This window comes from Anoplopoma fimbria, chromosome 16 (genome assembly GCF_027596085.1).
Source record: "Anoplopoma fimbria isolate UVic2021 breed Golden Eagle Sablefish chromosome 16, Afim_UVic_2022, whole genome shotgun sequence".
In the NCBI taxonomy this organism is placed as follows: domain Eukaryota; kingdom Metazoa; phylum Chordata; class Actinopteri; order Perciformes; family Anoplopomatidae; genus Anoplopoma; species Anoplopoma fimbria.
This window is the reverse complement of record NC_072464.1, coordinates 533,784-556,783: the sequence shown is the minus strand read 5'-3', so window position 1 is coordinate 556,783 and position 23,000 is coordinate 533,784. Positions and strand designations below refer to the sequence as shown.

Here is a 23,000-nt window from a genome sequence, read left to right as displayed (position 1 = left end):
AATTTATCACAAACATTCAACATCAACACATCCAGAGATACGCGGTTTCCACTGGACAGGAGGGGGATGAAAAACTGTCATCTGAAAAGAAACTAAAGCTGTCAGACAAATGTAGTGGAGTAAAAAGTACAATATTTACCTCTGAGGTGTAGCAGAAGTAGAAAGTTGCATGAAAGGGACATCATCCAGTAAAGTACAAGAACTTGAATTTGTTCTTGTATAAATGTACTTAGTAACATTCCAGCCTAAACTTTCCCATTCAGACAGTGTCGTTTGATGCATTTTCAGATTCCCAAGGTGGTAAAAAAACATCCAGTATTTGAAAAAAAAGAGCAAAAATTAGAAAAACAAAAGTCATTTTTATCAGCAGCGACATCATTACTGGTATAGTTTTCATGGTAAAATGTCCTGGAGATACCTACTGTGGGAGACACACTGGTAAACATAATAAAGTCAGTAGAGTCAGGGAGATGATGCAGGGAAATGTGTTTCATAGGTGTTGTGCTGTAAAAACAAAGAAAAGAACCCAAAAGCCACAATAAAGTTATCTGGCCAGAGGAGATGTGCCAACAAATGTGTATTGATGCTCAGTTTTTTTATGTATGATGGACAGCCGGCCCAGGTCTGTCCAATGACTCTGATTACTCCTCCATCAGGTCTGCAGCCCGGTAGAGAGAAAGCACCGACGCAGTAGAGGAACCAAATGAGTGCAAGAGTTACCCCAACCGATGTTTAGTATCCAGCATCCTGTCCTCAACCACAGACTAAGTTCACAGTGGACTCTTTTGTTTTTGAGTGACACCGTTGCTTGTGTGTTAGCATGTTGGACGTGCTTCCTGTCAGCCTACAGCGGTGGAAGGAGCAGACATGTGACAGGTTTGCACAGCTGTAAAGCAGCACAGTAATGTCCATGGTTGTGACATGTTTGGAGCGAGGAGACCTTCTTCAATTAAAATGTTTATTTGCTAACATGCCGTCATAAAACACCAAACATCCAGTCAGTTCCAATGATTTTTTTTAATATAGTTGGCAATCAAAGATGATTTGGATTTGAATCATTATTTACAGATCAGTATGTACAGTCAACAAATAAGAGTAAGTGCTGTAGTTACACTGTGTGTGTGTGTGTGTGTGTGTGTGTGTGTGTGTGTGTGTGTGTGTGTGTGTGTGTGTGTGTGTGTGTGTGTGTGCCAGGGGGGGGGGGGGGGCAGGAGTAGGGGACACTCATCTTCTCAAAGAAATGAACGAATAAATCCAATGATGACTCATGTCATTCATCCAATCAGCACCCAGAGCTCGGACACAACGCACACACACACACAGAATAAATATACACACACTGTATATGAATATCACTGATAAGTGTAAGACAATAGATAGACAGTAATGTGCACTGGCTGATCCCACACACACAAACACACATACACACATCTACAGCTGAAGAGATACACACAACACACACGCCGCTAGACTCAGTCTGAAGCTCTCAGGTCATCCGTGGTTTTTACATTTCAGAATGTTTGCATTTCAGTCAGAGGAAATACGTCACTGACTGTTTGAAATAAATAAAGTTATTCAATGAATCTTATTGAATTTTTGGAGATATATCCATAATCACCAAAGACTTTTCTACCCTGCCATACAAAAATGATTTCTCTTTGCTGTAAGCTTGTGATTAAACTGATACAGTATAGTCATGTACAGTTTACATCATTTTTCACTAAAACTCTACTGTGAAAGGGGAGCTTACGTTCTTTAGATGTTCCAATGCGTTATCTAAATAAAAAAAACTAAAATTAACTAATTATTTGATTTGTCTTTTTTGGTAAAAAAAAAAAAAAAAAATTGAATTCAGCCTGAAAAGTCGTTATTATTGACTGAGGCTCCATTCATCAATGAGAAACACAAATCCATCTTGTATTTGATAAATGGACCAACAAGCACCAAAATAACTTAAAATGTTAAAGTAGTTAAAAATGTGTATCCATTCAGAAAATGTAAAGAAAATACTAAATGATGCTAGAGGTAACTTAACTTAATATTACGTAGCATGATCCCAGATTTAATATTCCACTTCAACAAACACCGGAGGAAACATTTTATGCTTTGTATCTGCAGCCCTGAAGAGTCGATGAGGATTATGGATCGGTCTGCAAAGGTGCATTAAACTGTACTGTTTTTTTGGGTTTTTTTTACTCAAATGTGATCGTAGAAGTGAAAAAGTCTCAAATGTAAAAAAACGGTGACTACTTGAGAGGCAAAGGAGAACAGCACTTTCATCTGAACACACTCCAGTCAGAGTTACAGTACTTGAGTAGCTGAGCGAGGTCATACACACATCTAGGGCTTTGGTGCATCATGGGACAATCAGGATTATTCTTCAGTTTGAAGGAGCACGACAGGCGCCCTATCTGATTGATCAGTCCATATATATATTTATATATATATATATATATATATTTATTTATTTATTTATAACTATAAATCCATCCAATGAGCTATGTACAAAGTATGGCAAAGAAAGATACTCTTTATTTAAATGTTTTCAGCAGATATCATTGGCTCCTCACTGCGTCCAGTCTGTAATGTCTCCAGTGATGTGAATGTTTCATGCTTAGGGGGAGGAGTCCATGCCGGCAACCGGCGGCGGTTCCTCGACATGGACTCATGGATCCGATCTGCCCCGGGGCAAAAGCTCAGCAGAGTCCACCCAGGGCCTGGGGTTCGGTTCTATGGGAAGGGGGCGGGCGCTCTTGCCGCAGGGGGTCATGTGGCATTGACCTCCATGATGTGGTCGTCGGTGGCGGGCAGCACCAGCACCTGCTGCGTGTGGCTGTGGTTGAACACCTGCCCGGCGGCGAAGGGCTCCAGGCGCGGCATGGCCACGCCCTTCTGCTGCTGCTGGTCGCCGCTGCCCACCGAGTGCACGCTGCCCCGGCTGCGGATGCTCGCCGTGTCCCCCTGGTCGTCCAGCGCCTTGTCCAACAGGGACAGGCTGTCGTTCTCCACGCAGCTGTCTGAGGACGGCGAGAAAACAAGACACATTACTGAGCATCGTCAAAGAAAAGACTCAGTTGTTTTTGTCCTGGTTCTTAAGTTTGTGGCGGCCCCATGTGGTTTCAACTAGTTTGTCCGGAATGATGACTTCAAGATACAGTGGTTTAACAAAGTTTCCATGTTGTTTTCCTGATCTTTAGTGTCTTACCGGGGTCGGGTTGAATGGCCACTGCCGCGGTGTGAGGCAGGTACTTCAGCACCTTGATCTTGGGGAAGGGCAGGTGTCCGGCGAACAGAGGCATCACCTCGATCTGCACCTTGTGGGTGGCGTCTGCCGCCATGGGCATCGACACCATCCCCGAACTCTTCCCACACACCGCCCAGTTACTGCTGCTGTCGGCCACTGTGGACACACACACACACACACACACACACACACACACACACACACACTGACTGTTTTGTCTGTGCTAAAATACAGTAATGACTCGAAATAGGAACATATTTTTATACAGATGCATACTTATACAATCCACTCCTAAAAATATTTGTTTCTCTAAAAAAGTGATTAAAAAAACTTTTTACCTTCAATTTTGTCTGCAACTAATAAATAGCTCCTTTAAAGGGGACACATCATGATCTTTTTCAGGGTCATACTTGTACTTCAGGTTTCTACTAGAACATGTTTACATGCTTTAATGTTCAAAAAACCACATTATTTTTATCACCCTGTCTGTCTCAGTACATCTGTATTCACCCTCTGTCTGAAACGCTCTGTTTTAACACATTTATATTTAAAAAATATGTTTACACAGGTTTTCAAATAGTTGCTAATTATTAATCATTTTGTTTTCTTTTTCGAATCATAATAGTTAGGTGTGTGATTCTTGTTATTGTCGTAATAATAATATTTTACTCTCATTTTTAGAGTTGTAAATAATTCATATTTTAATTACATTTGTAGTTAATCGTGTAGAAATTTAGTTGGTATCAGGACATTAAAAGAGCTTAGATTTGATGTTTATATTCACATTCGAGTTGCTGTAAATATACATGTTACTGGATAAAATACTTAATTTAAGAACATTTGTCAGTGCTACTGTTTTCCCCGCTCCCTTTACTTTTATTAATTTCTGCTTCTGTTTATCCATCTTTTATTAGAAAGCCCAGATGATAACACCTTTCTCCTCCTGACATACCTTCATACATGAGCTTTGTGGTTTTGAGGCCGTCGGTGTCGGTCTTGCTGTCCTCTGCTGCCTCTCCCTCTGCAGGTTCGGTCAGTCGTGTTATGCACACCTCCAGACCGCAGAGGAAACCGGAGCGGCAGTTCTGCTCGCCGGCAGGAGGCAAGATCTCAGCTCGCACGCTGTACAACGTCTGACGGCAAAAAAAAGAAAAGTGGTTCATGATGGTGGATAGCTTTGATAATCTAGAAAATTTCTATCAAAAAATATAGTACAGAAAGAGTATTATTTCATACTAAAGACATGATAAATGTGCCCTTACAGATGGTTTCAAAAACATCTAGACATTTGAGCAACTGACAACACAGCTACAGCTCTGCTGATGAAACTCTGAGGGGTAAAAGGAATGTTTGTATGTTTGAAGTGGACTCACGGTGACTCTCTCCAGCTGGAACTGGTAGTGGAAGGGTTTGAAGGCGGAGATGTCTTGCTTGGGTGGAGAGAAGTTGGCGGAGAAAACGCACTGGAGGCAGGAGGGCAGGTCGTCCTTCCACCTCACCTCCCACAAGCAGAACAAGCTGTGTTTGCTGCACAAAAGCTACACACACACACACACACACACAAAAAAAAAGTGCGTACCAGAGAGAAATAGGAATTAGTGTCTGATGTAGTTTTGATTAGTTTAGATGCTCTACAAAACGAAAAAACAAACACACAAGACATTTATTTACTGTCACTAATCGAGATGATTTTGAAACAGCTGGGGTCCAAAAATAATTAATTAATTGAAGAAATAAATCAACTGGACAACTGTATAATCTCACTTTTCTCCTGTTTCTGTTGGTCAAAATTCCGTGAGAAAATACTGTATAACTGCCCCTCACATGGTGAAGAACATAGTTGAATGGACAGATCATATTGACAAACATTTCTAAGATACTCTGCTTTGTATTCATCAATTCTGATTTATTGTGTTAATACTCTCACAGGTAGTAATCTGATCCTGATCAGAAGCTTGAACCACCTCAATCGGCCACTTTAAATCACACTTCAATCCGAGCTCTTACGGCTTAGCCTGGCTAAGGATACTCAATGTTGCTGCGAGTAAACACAATCAGTGTTTCTGTCGCTACCCAGAGTTCATGACCACAAATGAGGCTTTGCAAATTCGATCAACTTTTAAATCAATGGCTGCATTGATGCTCAGCTCCCTCAATAAAGGACGCATTTTCATATTTAACGTTATTAGTGTGAACATGGCCTGAGAGCCATCTTTCTAATGTCTTTTATTTCCCCATAACTTATAAGCATTCGTTTCTGTAGTTTTTTTCCTTTCATCACTCCTCACCTGTTGTGTTTTAGTGTTGAAGGACTGCAGCTCGAGCGATGCATCCTGCTTCTCTGTCAGCTTCACTTCGGCCAGCATGAAGTTCACATCCGACATGTTCTGCAGACACACCTGGATGTACTTCCTGTGGGGTCGGGTTAAAAGTTTGCAGGTCAGACATGTTTATGAGTGAGTGAGGAGCGATGAGAATGCTGTTCATATTATGTAAGTAGGTAAACTATAGGTTCTTGTCGGTTGAGGATTTTATGTCAGAGAGCAAATTTTCCAGGGATTCCAAGGAGATAAACATTGTTGGTTCAACAATAAAAAAAATGGTAATATGTTGAGATTTTTTGTGACACATATAGGTATATGTATGGGAATGAAGGCTCACCTGTTACCAGCAGAAAGCAGAGAGTGTTTGGTCTTGAAGGGGATGTAGAAGGTGAGGGCAAGCAGCGTGGAGTAGATGGACCAGGGACAGTCGATGGACATCTGTTGACAGACACCAGCAAATGTTTACAATCAAACCTCTTCAAGTACCGAATGACTAGCCCAATTACAATGAGCTGATCATGACTATTTTCGTAAAAAATGAATCTACGGAATATTTTCTCAAATAAGCAATTCATTGTTTAGTCCTCAAGACATTAGAAAACAGTGATTATCGCCTGTTAGTTTTACACTTGAGCCCAGAGTCAAATGTCTTGTTTTGTCCGACCAACAGTCCCAAACCCCAATATTTTCACTTTTCTTTAATACAAGACTAAGCAAACAGCAAACAGCAAATCATGACATTTGAGAATCTGGAAATATCAATGTTTTGGGCATTTAAGTTTGAAAAATAAATTTTCTATCGATTGACTTGTCCAAAAATCCATGATTGTTAAAGCTCTAGATAACTGTAACGACCGTGCCCAAGGTGTTAAATCATAGTTGAATACAAAGAGTTAACCTAACAGAAACATTAGATTCCTCCGTCACTATTTCCCCCCAAATCAGTTGTAACTCATCTCACCCTCTGGTCGATGGCGGTCATGGGCGTGTCAGGGTGACTGTAGCTGCGCGGTCGGTGGCGGACCTCCCCGTTGGTCAGCCTCTCGTTGGCGGGCCGGTCGGGACTGTGTGGGATGATGCACAGGACCTCCAGGTGGAACTCCAGAGTGTGGTAAGGAGGCGTGGCGGGCAGGCTGATGCTGGTCACCTTCTCAGACGACTGGATGGACAGGACGCTTTCACCAACCAACTCTGAACGCAGCGACAGGACGGAAATGACAACGTTTATAGCTGTATTTGTGTCGTTTGGGTTTTTTAAAGATAAAAAACAGTTCTGAAAAGTAAGATTAATGCTGGAATAAAATCAAATCAAATCCTTTATAAATGTGCACTGACCAGCTGCGGGGCTGGTGATGCGGGCGGTGCAGCTGGCGGAGGGCAGGATGGGCATGGTGTCGGTGTTGCTGAGCTGCAGAGCGTCTCCTTTCTTCACAGCGTAGTGACCCGTCAGCAGAGTGAACTTCACCATCTGGGGCAGGCCGGCCAACAGGGGCTCTGAAAGCACAAACACCAGTACAGTAAGCACCTCTCACACTCTCACACTCTCACACTCTCTCACACTCTCTCACTCTCACGAGAGGAACTGCACTTCCTCTAACACTAAAGTGCATTCATGACGAAGAAAGTAGGAATTGCAGTCACAATGTTTTAATTCTCCTTATTTGAAAAAAAGTAATTTTAAAAAATGCGGCTGTAAGCTCCCCGCAAACCAATAAAGCTGCAGTTCCTGTCCAAAACAAATCTTATCCTATTACATACAAGTGTGAAATTGTCATAATTAGCATATGAATTCTTGAGTTATGGCCAAAATGTGTTTTGTAAAGTCACAGTGACCTTTGGCAGCCAATTTCTTATCAGCTCCTCTTTGAGTCCAGGTGGATGTTGGTGCCACATTTTAAGAAATTCTCTCAAGGTGTTCTTAAATAGAAAACATAATGCTTCCAGCCTAGACTAAAAAACATCACATTAATCGACCCTCACAACTTTTGCAGAGGTCACAAACATCGACAGCTGATGGAGCTTCAGTCCTGCACAAATACATACAAGTTCCCTAAGCTCGTAAGGAAACAGTTAAAAATATGATACATAGCAGAGGTTCTCAACTTTTTCCAGCCAAGGACCCCTTATCTGATTCTGAAAACTTTTCACAGACCCCTGGCAGATTGCCACAAACCCCACTTTGAGAATCACTGATATACAAAGTACTGTCAAGACTAAAGAGCTGCTACATGGGCATAACCAACTTATTCTAGACAGCCCCATAAAACACACATAACATGGAGAGCTGAATAAGCGGCAGTGTTTGTGCGTCACGTCTTTGTCTGCCAGCTTATTCAATAAGAGAAATCTCTAAGTGCAGCTCCTAAGTGATCTACAATTGTCAAGAGAAATCAATGTGCTTCGGTAAAAAAAAAGTAACGTGTAATTCTAGCGTTGGGTGAAATTGCAAACCAATACCATAACTTCAGATTGATTTCATAGCTGTCATAACATATACAAAAAGTAAAAACTCAGACCTGAGAGAGGCTCCACAGTGAGCTGGGGCTCCTGAGAATAGACTTCATACTGGACCGATGGATAGATATGAGGCAGCACGAACTGCACCTGACCCACGGTGGCGTACAGCTGACGCAACGTGTAAGTGCCCGGTTGTCCACTCTGCAGGGGACAAGGAGGATAGAGGGACAGATTAAAGGTGGGAAGTGAGATAAAAAAAAAAAAAAAAAAAAAAAAAAAAAAGATGTGACAAGAAGTTTCATAAAAGAGAACAGCAAAGATTGAGGGAGAGGAAAAACATGTACTGAAAAACCATCAACAGATACAGAATCCCTTTCTGAACATCAATTATGTAGTTTCAGAACACAGCAGCAGAGTGTCTCTTACCAGTGCTGTGAATACGATGCTGTTATTCCCCGGCTCTAACGTTACATCCTGCACTTTCAGCATCTGTGCTCCCTCCTTCACGGTCATGGCAGGGGGACTGACGCAGTTGGGCGTGTCCGGCGGTGAGTTGCTGTCGTGGCGACGCATGACCAGGTGAGTGTTTTTGCACACCACTCCCGTGGAGTTGAGTGAATTGTCCGAAGGACTCCTGTCCTGAATCTCGTCCAGCTCTAAAGGGGGACCGGCCGCTGAGGAGGATGTGGGACCCGCCGACGAGTTGGCCTGGCTGAACTCCACCGTCCCCGGGTTTGTTTGTCTCGGAGCACCCTTGGACCTGCCGTTGGTCCCCGCACGCTCCAGGTCAAAGTGAATGCTGACAGCCAGCTGCTGTATGTGCACCGACACGGGCATCAGACACCGCAGGGTGAGCTCCGCCTGCAGGACGGCACCGGAGTGCACCGACGCTGTGGCCGGACGGAACTGTAGCCGTGTGAGCTGAGAGAAAACGCCCATGCTGAGGGTCACTTTGGGGGCTGAGGACGAAGAAAATACAAACAGGTGTTAATGAAGCACATAGTTTTGCAGTGTATGACAAAGAGGGGGTCACACTGAAAACTTAATGACCCCTCGAAAGCAGTGAGCAACACAGACTGATGCTCTATAATCCCTCTAAGTTTAGCGCTGTAACGAGTGTGATCACTTACACTGATCTTCAGACTTGCCGGCGAAGGTCAGTATTTCTTGACAAAAGTGCTTCCTCTCCTCTGTTGTCAGATTCACATCACCAGCCAACAAGGCACTGGTTTGCAAGTAGCTGTGGTGGCTTGTAAAGGAAAAGCAAACACTACACACAGCTTTGGCTATTTGTAAATCTTTATATAAAAAGGTATATTCCTCTTACGGTTTTATCTGGGCACTACTCTAAAGTTGACATATCTGGTTCTTAATCGGCCAACATACGTTGTTGGTGTTTGGAAGGATACTCTTCAGTTCTGCCCAGCAGTTTCTGACACTCGGCTATCTGTTTCCTGGTGTGAGTGACAGGGAGCCTCCATCCCTCTGATGTGTACGACTTCAGAGCTTCCTGTAAGAAGGTTTCTGCCCGCTCGGGGTCCCCTTTCCTCCTGGTAAACACACACAAACACATCACCCTGTTTCTCATATGATATCTACTAAATAAACACAGAGATGAATGACATGTTTGCTTGTCTACAAACGTGTTTAATGCTACTTAGAAGTAAAATCAACTCAGTACCAACAGTACCAGTCAAAAGTTTGGACACACCTTCTCATTCGCCTACTTTGAAGAATCTAAAATATAAAACATATTCTGGTTTGTTGAGCATTTGTTTGTTTACCACATAATTCCATATGTTTTCCTTCATAGTTTGGATGTCTTCAATATTAATCTACAATGTAGAAAAAATAAAAATAAAGAAAAACAATTGAATGAAAAGGTGTGACCAAACTTTTGACTGGTACTGTATGTACAGTATTAGACTCTAGTTTTTTTTTTGGTAGAGTATTTTTATTTTGCTAATTTAAATATACTTAAAGGCTGACATCTACAGTGAATGCAGAATAATAAACACATTTTTTAAATTAAAAATACTGACATCACATAGCTTCAAAGAACGATAGCAGAGGGCCGCTTCACTTTGTTTTTTCTACTATAAGCTGTAGGACCTCACGCATGTTTGGGTTAAAGAGTAGAGTGTGTAGGATTTGGCGACATCTAGTGGTAATGTTGAAGTTTGCAACCGACTGAAACTTCTGTCCAAGTGTGTAGAAGAACTACAGTGGATGTCGTGAGAACACAAATTACCTAAAATTGAGCCAGTGTTTGGTATGTCCTTTCTGGGCTACCATAGAATAACGGCGAGATGCAACATAGCGGACTCCGTGAAGAGGACCCGCTCATTATTAGATATAAAAAGCTAATTCTAAGCTAATGAAAACACAGCTATTCTGTGATTACACAGTAATTTAAAAAAAAACATAGTTATTGATTTTATATTCTAAATCTGCCAAATGCTACACACTGGCCCTTTAAGGCTCTGATTACTCTTTAAACAACTTCCATCTGCAGTTTGACTAAACACAGCAATAAGAAGGCCATCACTGCCTGACGACGAAGAAATATGTGTTAAAATGTTACTTTTAACCGGCTCTTTTATGGTTTCACATTTATTTTAAAACCCTGTTGCACCCATCGCAGCACATTAGTGTTTTCATTTATTCTGCCTGATTAGACCTCCTCTTCCACAGTGTGTGGGTGTTTACCAGCAGCAGCTGATTGACAGTTCTGGAGAGCGGGCCTAATCAGCCACAATAACTGGAAACACCAGTGTGGATGTGTAGGGGCTTAAGGATAATTTTGAGAGCCATGTGTATCCCGAGGGGGAACTGGCAGGTTTCCTTACATGTAAAACTCGGCAAGGCTTTTCCCCACCAGTCTGGCAGACCTCAGCCGGCCGATGGCTCTGTACATCTCCATGGCAGCATGAGAGAGTTCCTGACGCAAGAGGTGGCAAAACGAGGAGGGAGAGAGGGCAAGAGGGAAGACGAGAGGAGAAAGATAATCAAATGTTTCCACTGAGGTTTCTGGGAGATTACATCATAAAAATAAAATGTTTTTTTTTTTTTTAAGTTTAAGTTTTGAGACAGGAATTCAGGGGAATTTGTGTTGACTTCCTGATTTGCCAACTGCTGAAATACAACACCAAGCAGTGGCAAGAAATGGACTTACCAGATAGTGTCTTTCAAAAGCTTCCACAGACGACAAGGCTTCCTTCAGCTTTTTGTAAGGGCTCTGCAAACTGCTGACTGTGGAAGAAAATTAAAAATGAAAACAAGGCACAAGCAGTTATTTTATTGTCTTTTATATAAGAGTCTTCATTACGTTTTTAACCAACATGACTAGCGAACAAACTCAAACCAAGCTGAGAGAAAAGGACTTGCGTCAGCACAGACCAACAGAGGCATTGCTTTATGGCTGTGTTAAAAGCTGATCTTTAACCATAGACTGTTTATAACAAGTTAAAGTCAGCGTGACATCACCCATTGGGTAGTGGACATTTGAAAAATGTTAAAATGAGTTTTCATGAACTGAAAACACACTGTGAAAGTAAAAGACAATAACAAAGAAAACTCCCAGACCAGTGGTAGCAACCTGTCATTCACAAGGTAGGCGTCATAAAGCATACACTGCTTTATAGTCAATTTTACTCTAAATGAACATCATGCTGTATTGCAGAAGACTTGAAACTAAAAAAGGAAAAGACAAAGTTAAAAGACGACAAGAAGCTGCCCCAAAAGAGTTAATTAACAGATCAAACAGTCAGTCATGAGAAGCTGATTACCTTGCAATCAGCTTCTCATTACCACCCAGCAGGACTTTTAAAAGAAATGAAGGGAGAATTCTACTTGTTTCATTCCACAGCTTAAGTCTGAAAACTCACCCGTCTCTGGCCTCTCGTCCCCCAGTCCGGCCAGCAGGTCCACAGTCCTGTTCAGGTCCTCAGATGTGGGTCCCTTCTCTGACACCAGGCCACAGAGTTCCCCCAGGGACTTCAGCTGGAGGAAGCAGACGGGAAACATAATTTAAGATTATATCCGAAAATGTTTATTATTTGGAGAAAACATTTTCACCAGTTACTGTTCCCTATCGATCTACATGGAAGGAATCTCTGTCTCTACATATCTCTATATCTGTGAAATCCAGAGCTACAGGATTCAGTACTTTTAGTTACCTTGTCAGTTGCGTAAGCCCACAGCCCGACAGTATGGGAGCAGTTTGCAGCTAACTGGGCCTGATCACAACAGCCCTCGATCCTGTGCAGAACCTCCAAGCAGCTGAGGAACACCCAGCAGTCAAGCGCCCCCTCCAGCACCGACACCTGAACAACAAGGGCAACAACGTACAGAATCACTATCAGTCTGTTTAGGTTTTCAATGTAGCTATGTTATGACCTCTTGTTTAATGAATTCTAATGAGTAGTGTCCATATTTCAATACAAACAATGTCCCATTAGCATTCAGCTTTTTCTATAATTGGCTACAGAGTTTGAAGAGTTTACATTTTGCTTCTCAAACTACATAAAGTACCTGTTGAATTTAGTATAAAGTACATGAAAAAATGTTACAGCTGGGATGTGTTTACCTCCAGCAGGCGTAACTCCTGCACACAGTTGTGCAGCAGCTCCAGGGCCCTCTGGGTGACCTCCCAGGGCCTCAGGAGGAAGATGAGTAAGGTGCACTGGCGGGAGAACAGGTAGCTCCGTAGATCTAAGAGGCTGGCCTCTCCTCGCTGGATCCCGTCCCTCTTCTCCATGTCGATGGGCCGCCGAAGCAGCAAGCCGCTCCAGCTGCGCACCGGGGCGCAGAACGATCCGAGCCAGTTGGCTGTATCTGTGGAGAGAGACGAGACCCGTCAGATCAAAACCAAAGACTAGAATGGACCTGGAAAAACAAGAAAGTGCAAGCATAAAATGCAGTCCGTTTCAAGTGAGAAGACCATATTGAAGCCAACCACTAGGTTAACTTACCTCCAGCTCCAAAGTTAAGGACATATTGGGTAAAGAGAGCGTCTAGCTCATCGTACTGGACCAAGGCATCTTCAAACTGCTGCAGCATCTCGAAAACAAAGGCCAGCTCCTCCTGCACACACACACACGCATGTGAGACACGAGCGAAGTGGGACACTTATTCATTTTGGTAGTGCACCAGAATCCCTTTTGAAAACCTCTTATTTTACTGCACTACGGGTCTGACAGTCTGCTGGCATCGATGACAAGCTTTAAGGATAACTATATAGAAAAAGACAATCTTCTCGCTGATGGTCTCGCTTGCTTATGTAGGACATATAAAGACATCAGTATTAAATTGTGACTGTTTCATAACCAGTTAAAAGTTCACCACAGTAACTTTGAGCACCAAAATCCACAACTGCAAACAAAGTTAGAGGAGAGCATCAACACAGAATCCCTCGACATCAAAAATGATGAATATTTTTTCCATCTAATAGCCCCAATGAGCGCTCTGATGTTGGTTTAATGTAAATATCAGCATTTAAATAAACAGCTAATAAAAACTTGGTCATCTTTACGTTTGTTTCTGTTTCTTTTATTTATTTATTTTATGTACCTGGACCATGAAGTATTCACAGAAGCTCCAGCCGGGCTGGGTGCGTTTCTCTCGGAGCGTGCGCATGTCGTCTTCAAAGCGCCCCAGGTTCTTGGTGAAGGACATGAGGAGGAGGGTCCGCAGCTTGAGCAGCAGGGAATTCCAGGATTCCTGAGACCGAGACGAGTCCTTCAGAGGATCTGACAGCACCACACACCTGCGTCAAAACGGGGAAAATAACCTTTACATACTCAGGGAGGGTTGAATCAGTGGGCTCTGATTATGTGGCCTGCTGTGAGAACACATGAAAAGGGGCAGTAATAAGTCAGTCTGTTGTTGTTGTTGTTGTTGTCTCAGTAGAGCAATGTCCTCACCTGTCGTTCTGCTTGTTGCAAAAATCGCTGCGGATTTTGTCCACGATGGATGACCGTGGCAGGATGTTGGTCTTGTTCTTCTTCTTGGTGTCGTTGGTCTCCACGACGATGATGACCCAGTCCGCGGAGCCATGAACCCGCAAGCTGTTCTGCCAGCGCGTCATGTCCTCCTTCACCGTGCTCTTATACGCCTCCGTGTCCTACAATGAAGTCAAAAATAATGAAGTGAAATAAAAAGATCATTTCATACAGCGGTCTTGGCAAACATTATATTCTCACTCGGACTGCTTCATATGAAACCCTCAAATAGAATGTTACAAAATGTTAATACTGAATTTAGGGAAATTTTGAAGAAGTGTATATATATATATATATATATATATATATCTCAGACGTATGTCATATAAAAATGAAAGGAAAGGTTCCTGTCCTTTAATGACCTGCATGTTGTACACAATGAGGATGTTTTCACATCAGAAGATATCAGAGATTAGAGACTTCCAAAAAGAATGCAGGCCAGCAAGTTTGCATTTCCTAATAACTAACTCTTGAGCTACTGAACTCTGTGGCTGGGATTCACTCAGGGACTGACGGCTACTTAAGGGTGCAGTTTGTTTTAAATTGGTCGGAGCTGAGCAGAGGCGAGATATAATGAGACGAGTTGGTTGGTTATGTAACGGCGTGTGCAGTGGCAGGGAGAGGAACCGAAGCCCTGATGTGTCACACTCTGTTTAGGAAGGGAACGTTTAGTTACAGTTTGTAGGATCATCTTTGGGGAAGTACGGGTCTGTGGGTTTTTTTATTGTTTTTTGTGCATAAATTAGGCAGATTCGATTTCTCTTTCACATTTTAAACCTTGCAAAACAAGATTTGTTTCAGGGATGTGGTGATTCACTTGCTGAAAGCCCTAAAAAAGTCATTATTGCCGGTCTGTTGTGTTCAATTCTACACATGTGATAGTGCTACTGTATCCCTACTGCATACACATACAGGCTCCCTCTACTCCCACACCAGAGGCACAGTCCTTAGGAAATGTCATGAGTCACGCGCTGATGACAACACTTCCTTAAACTAAGCAGCTGCTCAGTCAGCAGCAGCAGGTTCCTGCTTCCCTTAGTGTTTTTTCCTAAAGAGCAGCATAGATAGTGCAGTCCAGGCTGCAGTCTCATACAAATGCAGCAAATAAGTGTCCAACATTTTAAAACGTATTCGCAGAAATAGAAAAATATTTTCTAAAAAAAGTGCCAGAGCTTCATAACATTATTTATTTTAATTCTAACTCTAATCAGCTGATATTTTACCATTATCCCCATTGGCTGGCTGAGTTATGCCAAAATTATCTTAATCTGAGTTAACGTGCATATTTGAAATTCTCACTCCGTGACTTTGCATATTTGGCACACAGAGCTGTCTGTGACCTATTTAGGTACTGACTGTGGAATCAATATTAAAAACCTGACTTCTGTTGCCAGCGCCGCTCTCTATGACGGATCAGTTTGTACATCAACGTACTGTAATAAAAGTGTTCTCATAGATGTGTCTTAATATTCATGGTGTCAGATTACTCGACGATGATGACCATAAAACAGTCATCTAATCAAAACTCTCACAGCAGCAGAATATTCTTCATTAGTCTTAGTTGACAGGAAGCTTTTATGACCTCAAAACAAGTCGTTATGCACACAACTCATGAAAGCTAACCCAATGACATCATCTGCACTGTGTGTTCTGAGTGTTGGACTGAATAGTTTTCACTGGAACAGGACGTTTGTCTCTAGGGAACTTTAAAAACAAGCCGCCCAAGTAACCTGGCGCGGTCTGATAATACACAATGCAATAATTAATTTTTTCCAGTCATGTTAATTAAATGACAGAGTGACTGGATGATTGGGGTTGTTGTGCAAAGGGTGTGTGTGTGTGTGTGTGTGTGTGTGTGTGTGTGTGTGTGTGTGTGTGTGTGTGTGTGTGTGTGTGTGTGTGTGTGTGTGTGTGTGTGTGTGCTACTCACACAGCAGTCAGTCCAATAGATGTGGAGGAAGGGGAAGGTGAGCAGAGCCTTGTTGCCCTCCTTGGGGAGGAGCTCCTCTTTAAACTGGACGAAGTTAGCTTCAAGGTGGATCATTTTTGGTGCCCGGCCGTACGTCCTGCGTAGAACACAAAGCAGATTTCACAAGGTCAATTATATGCTGTTAACAATGACAAATAAATATTTTTCTTTCAACACAAAAGTCACATTGAAACAGATTAAAATACAAATGAAATTGCTACATCTGAATTGAACACAACATATATTAGCAGGCCCAACAACCTAAATACATATAAAAAATGTGAGGATATATTTTTAGTATCAATATAACTAAAGACCGACGGCGCTATCAGATATAAACGCTGCATGAACCGGTGCAGAGCGCAGCCGTGAGCCGACCACACTCACATGCATGAACTTGCACTAATAGCAACAACGTCAGCAAAGCAAGGAGAAGCTCGGAAACAAACACAAGAGGGAGAGGGACTTCATGTGGCTTAAATTTTAAGGCGAGGCAATTTCTCTTGTTTAGCCATTATAGAAAGCATCCCTACGTCATACACAGCAGTGTTTTATTGCAGTGTGGATTGAATGACCTCCATTAAACACCAACGCTTTAACAATAAGTCATCCAAAATCCCCCTGCACCCGGAACACCACCACTTTGACTCAACTCTAAACTCTTCTTCTCTAAACAGTTGATCAACTTCTATTAATGCACATCTTGCACTCACTGCTTCATATGTGCTTCTTGTGTTTTACTGTGAATGTTTAATATGTTTTTTGGTTTATTGTGGCTATGTAATAAATTAAAAATGCATGGTGTGATGATGTTAAATGTTGAAAACCCCTCTACCAAAAACAAACTAAACAAAAATACAAGATCCATCGACAAAATCTTCCAAAATAAACCTTTTCGATACAGCGGTTTTACAATGATTTCTATGTTTTCCCCATCATGAGTTCACCAGCGCAGCACTCACCTCCTCCACTCCATTGGCTCCCTGGGAAGTTGTTGGGCCAATGAGGTATAGAGAGACGTAAACAAGCCCTGGTCTCCAGCACCTGTGATGAGAGGGGCGAGACAACAAGCATTTAAAAAAGGTACACCAGAAATGAAAAACTCAAATAACAAAAAATTAACTGAACTTTAATATCTACACATTCTTATGTTTGCATTAAAATACCAGAGGGCACAAGATATGCTGCACCAATGCTCCAGAGTAAAGGGACATGGAGGATTATTTGTGGAAACTAAGTTTAGCAAATAAACGGAAAACTAATTTGCAATCATCCATTTTCCGTAACCTGCTTATCCAGTTAAGGGTCGCAGGGGTGCTGGAGCCGATCTCAGCTGTCAATGGGCGAAGGCAGGGTACACCCTGGACAGGTCTCCAGTCTGTCGCAGGGCTGACATATAGAGACAAACAACCACTCACACTCACATCCACGGGCAATTTAGAGTCTGCACCTAAGCTGCATGTCTTTGGACTGTGGGAGGAAGCCGGAGAACCCGGAGAGAACCCACGCTGACACGGGGAGAACATGCAAACTCCACACAGAAGGTTGTCTGGCCCGGGAATTGAACCCGGGCCCCTCTTGCTGTGAGGCAACAGTGCAGCCCATTTTGCAATCAGACTAATGTAAATATAAAGAATATATCCAAAAACATAAGTGAAAAGTATGAGTACATTGTGAAAATGGTACAATCACTACAAAGTATAATTAATCGACCTAAGTGAAGAGCAGAGGTCCTGTTTTTTTACTCTCCTCACACTCCACCACTGTACTGATGTTTTCACACTGAACACAGTTCAGATCAAAAACACTGAGCATGGAAATTACTAGGGAAAGAACTTTATCAGGGAATGAAAGTGTTTTGGAGCCTTCTCATTGGACAGTTACTCCACAAACAGCTGATGCAGTAGAGTCCGTATTCTTTTAAACCACTCGATTCCAGAAAACCTCTGATACTCTTTGTCCAAGACATAAAAAAACAAAGATAAACACATCCAACAAGATGTAATTTTCATTAATGAGAATTTAGTAAGAGGACGTTGATGTTTTGCCAGGACAGTCTGATTTAAGACACTGTCTTCTCGAGTCCAGAGGGGTCAACGTCCTGTAATGCTCTCTGTCTCTTCATCCTCCCTATCTGGATCTACAGTAAACTTGTTTTAACCACTGAAGGAGAGTTTACAGCGGTAATACTCATCATTTTTTTGGTAAAACCAAAAGATACTTTTCCTCTCAAACGTTTTTGATATTTCTAATTCTCTTAGGGTTGTGTGAAATGGCCCAAATCTTCTTTCGTAATAAGTCATTTCATATTTCAAAACATATGTATTACGATATATAGCATGCTTTCTGGTATTTCAATAGACTAACGGTCTCTATAACCTTAACATATGGTAAATCCTATTTTTGTATTCTCCTGTGTGAATTGAATACTCACACAGGTATTCAAATTTTTCAGAAAAGCTCTTAAATAAATTGCTTGTCATTTAGTTAAGAGCTTTTCTGAAAAATTTGCGTAAGTATGTGCTTGTTATTATCAATTAATACAACCTAATTGTGTATCCCCATATATGATTTCCATTGACAATAAATTATCAATTTGAATTATCGTCCAGCCCTAACTTCTCTCTTGAGTTTTCTTCAACTGTCTTGTAGGTAACCCATATTTAGGGTAAACATTTAATTCAACTGAAATCACGGAACAACACGATTATCTTTTTTTTTTTTTATCTTACTGTGTAACTGAGGATTTATTCACTTTTAAAACTGTAATTTCTCTTTTCTGCTGATTTACTGCTTTCAAAAAGCTTTGGAGATGAGCTCTGTAGTGCATTTGATTCGTCTGTGTACATTTCACACTTTCTGCTCTTACTGTGCTTTAGGGAGCTTCATGTTGAAAACGTGTGGCTGAACTGACAAACACAGTTCTCCCCTTTTTCATCACCTTGTCATATCAGTGCACAGAGGCTGAGCTTATCCTACATTACTCCTCACCACAACATAAACGGCATCAGCCAGTCCATTTGGAAAGATAAGCATTTTATCTTTTTCACCTGAAAGAGCTGCTCAATCCTAACGAGTGCTTTTAAAAGGGGACATATGATGCTCATTTTCAGGCTCATATTGCTATTTTGGTGGTCTTCTTGAAAATGCTTACTTGATTTACTGTTCACAAAACACATTATTTGTTCTAATCCTGTCTGTCTGAATATATCTGTATTCACCTTCTGTCTGAAACACTCCGTTTTAGCGCCTGTCTCTTTAAGACCAAAAAGCCCAGCATGCTATAATTGGCTTGCGAGACAAATATGGTGCACCTTTGCAAAGATAGTTCTCAAGTCATTGGTGGAGATTCTCCGATATAATATAATGAGCCTGCAAGGGACATACGACGGAGAGCCAAATCTGATTGGCTCGTTGAATCACATGTTTTTCTGATCTAGGCATCCCCAAAAAAGGACTAGGTTGTCTGGTTTCGCAGACTGTGGAAAGGTAGGTTCTCAAGATACACAAATATATATTAACAAGATCTAAAAAAAAAAAAAAAAAAAAGTATGTTTTTCATGATATGTCCCCTTTAAGTTAAGTATCTTATATTTGTCAATACGGAGAGCAGTCCTTAAATTCTGCAACAGTTTATTTGTTGCACTGCATTCAAACACAATGCACTTTCAAAATAAAATATGACTATGAGGTGGAGGTGCTGATGTTGAGCTCTATTTGAGTTTTTTTTAACATAGTAGTACCTGGTCCATCCTCCAAATACTCACTAAGTCTGTGGACCAGGCCTCTCTATAGTGGTAGAATCAACCAGCCTAGCTCAACAACAAAGTGACTTCAATGTCATCACCAGTGCCCCATTTAAGAAAAGCTTATTAAAAAAAAGCCATGGTAGCTGTGTGCGTTTTTGACAAACAGAGACTTGTAAGGCTGAGGCAATTGTTCAAGCTACACTGGAACTGGGCCACATCCAATGAACCAGGTAAAAAGCCCTTTTATTAAATACCCCACTAGAAAAAACAGGACTATTGGTCCCAACACTTTTCATCCAGTATTCATGTAACATCCTCATTCATACTGCACGACTAACTGCAGCACTTAGGCTACATCTTATAGTGTGATGAATCAAGCATGCTTGATTTGGGCCAATACATATCCCCAAGCTGACAATTAAACTGCGTTGTAAACCAATTAGCTCTCACATTTCTGCCCACTGTTTTTAACACGTGCAATGATACAAAACATCACTGAATGTGTAGTGTTGCTGCGTGACGTATGCCATAACTATTGCATCGAATGTCATAAGCCATTATATAGTCATAAGTCATTTGCATGTACAATCGCACTGTGGCCTTTTCTCAAAGTCATTTCAGCACGGACCAGTGAGTGTTATTTAGTTAATGCGTCTGTGTGAGTTGGTTCATGTTACGGGCTGAATCTTTCCAGTGTGTTAAAGCTCCAGTATTGTCCAAACAGAACTGAACTTTGGAGTCTATCAAAAACTCTTATCGAATATACAACACTGCAACGCAAACACCAGTGTTATCCCTGTGACCGCGCGAGTCGATCTTACACAAAGCGTCACGTAATAGTGAAAGCACAACACTGCTCATCTTGCTATGGGAAGACCTGTAAAAGCAGACGTACAGTCTGAAGGTGATTTAAATCAAGGATTGACGCGAACATAATACATTTCTTAGATATTCTGACATACGAGTGTCCAGTAGTTATCAGTTTTCTAGGAATTCCTCCAACAATTACCAGGGACTCTCAGAAACAAGCCAACTGTTTGAAAAACCTGGCAGATTTATGTTGATTTTATTTCTTAACAAATCCTACTTTTGTATTTCCTTAAGTCTCCAAACTTTGAAATGCTAAACGGTAAATGGACTGTACTTGTAAAGCCCTTTTCTAGTCTGACCACTCAAAGCATTTTTTTTAATACTAGGTCATAATCTGTCATCATTCACCCATTCACACACACACACACACACACACACACACACACACACACACACACACACACACACACACACACACACACACACACACACACACACACACACACACACACACACACACACACACACACACACACACACACACACAGCTACCATGCAAGGTGCCACCTGCCCATCAGGACTCTTACTAAACATTCATACAACGCAGAGCACAGCTTGCGGGAGCAATTCTAGGGTAAAGTGTCTTGCTCAAGGACACATCGACATGTACTGGCGGAGCTGGGGATCGAACCGCTGATCCTCTGATTGGAGGACGACCCTGCTCACAAGGACTCTTCACCTATAAGTACCAGGACAAGATCTCAGTCACAATATAGCTATTTCACCATTCCTTTACCCAACAAAGTGCTGGAGCAACTGGAGAAGACAACTTGTCCACAGAAATGGAATGAATTGTGCATAATTGTACACTGTGGTTACAGACTCTTCAGGGAATATGGATGAACCCTGTACAACTTGCAGGTGTAAGTCATTGTGACTAAATTTCTCATTTTTTTTTAATGCATAAAAGCATGCACCTGAGTGAGGACACATGCTAACCCTCAGGGAAGCTTGTTACCTGGACAGCTCTGTGCTAAACATGGAGCAGCCTGCGGTGTGAGATGGAGCTGGCACCACTACCTCCTAAAATAACCCTCCAAGAAGCTTCCAGGAGATTCCAGAGGGGTTTATGAATGGCAAGCTGATCCCACCGCCCAGACAGCATGTGGCGGCTGAAGGAGGACACTGTGGCTGTCCATCAGGGAACAAGGTGATATAGTGATATCCTCCCAAAGCTGCAGCAGCTAGCCGTGACGTTATGTCGTTAGCTAGGCCTGCTAACCAGCTGCGAGCTAGCAGAGAGAGAACGGTTCCCACGGGAACGGTTCTCACAGACTGTTGTCGTGTTGAAGTATGAAACAATCAAAGTGAAGTGAAGAAACACGCACAGCGCCTCCGAGCTGTTCCAGTGGGCACCAGCTAGCTTAGCTGAGAGCAGCTACTATAAGCTAGCTGGCTAGCTGTCAAGACCAGAGAGAGACAAGACTCACCGTCGCCTTTCAATAAACACTCACATGTCACAATCGGCTTGTTTTCCATAGTATAGATGATGGGCTTTTCCTCTTGACACTCCATGTGTGTTAGCGGTAGTACTCCATGGAAGACATACACAACCCGAGCTGTATTATTAGTAAACGCTTGTGTATGCAGTTGTGTTGAGTCGGTGGGGCCTGTGTCCGCTACACTTCCGGGAAGTACGTAGACTGCGCGTCATAAAGGAGCGACCTGCGCGTCATAAAGGAGCGACCTGTTTATTACTCCCATTACATTACATTACAGGTGTTACACATAGAAGTAGTGATACCATGTTACAAAGGTTCTCAGTTACACTAAGTTAAGTGAATTTACAAGTATTAACAGTGAAATGTACAATACAAAGTAAATCATAATAATAATAATAATAATAATAAACTTTATTCATACAGCACATATGGCCAGGATTAAAACATATCTGACTGCATAAGGCAAATCAAATAGGGAAATAATATAACAATAAAAAAAATATGGAACAATAATATGAGATAAAAACAGTAACAATAATATAAATCAGAAAAGACGGGTTGGAAATAATTAGAAATAATTAAAAGTGTTGTTTTGAGTTTTGAGAAGGTATATTAGTCATAATGCAGAAGAATGGCTCCCAACAGTGTTCTATTATCATATATAATAATATGATAGTATTGCTGTGACTGCAGGTTCCTGGTGGGGATACCTATTTGTTTACATGTTGGATCACAGATTGTGCATTTGAGGAGTTAGAGAGAAAATATTTCAGTGTTAACTATAATGTATCAGATTATTATGTATGTAACATAATTAACACAGACGTCTTAACCCTGCAGACAATATGGGTGAATTTGGTATTATCCTGGTAATCAAATTATAAATAAATACTTTTTAGTTTTTTTGCACAGTGAGCCCAGTTTCCTGAAAATAATTTATAGC

At 41.7% G+C, this 23,000-nt stretch overlaps 1 protein-coding gene across 1 annotated transcript; it reads right to left on the bottom strand.

The window, feature by feature from the left end:
- Positions 1-1,199: 1,199 nt before the first annotated feature.
- On the bottom strand, positions 1,200-22,262 carry trappc10 (trafficking protein particle complex subunit 10). Its single transcript, XM_054615549.1, has 23 exons — positions 22,070-22,262; positions 16,959-17,040; positions 15,958-16,093; positions 13,950-14,149; positions 13,597-13,792; positions 12,999-13,110; positions 12,614-12,861; positions 12,204-12,350; positions 11,913-12,027; positions 11,201-11,277; positions 10,875-10,966; positions 9,435-9,575; positions 9,156-9,265; positions 8,452-8,984; positions 8,085-8,226; positions 6,904-7,062; positions 6,530-6,759; positions 5,906-6,006; positions 5,533-5,656; positions 4,618-4,782; positions 4,197-4,377; positions 3,206-3,400; positions 1,200-3,017 (listed from the first exon to the last, which is right to left on the bottom strand). The coding sequence occupies exons 1-23, from the start codon at positions 22,128-22,130 to the stop codon at positions 2,767-2,769; spliced, it is 3,798 nt and encodes a 1,265-aa protein (XP_054471524.1). The 5' UTR covers positions 22,131-22,262; the 3' UTR covers positions 1,200-2,766.
- Positions 22,263-23,000: the final 738 nt, after the last annotated feature.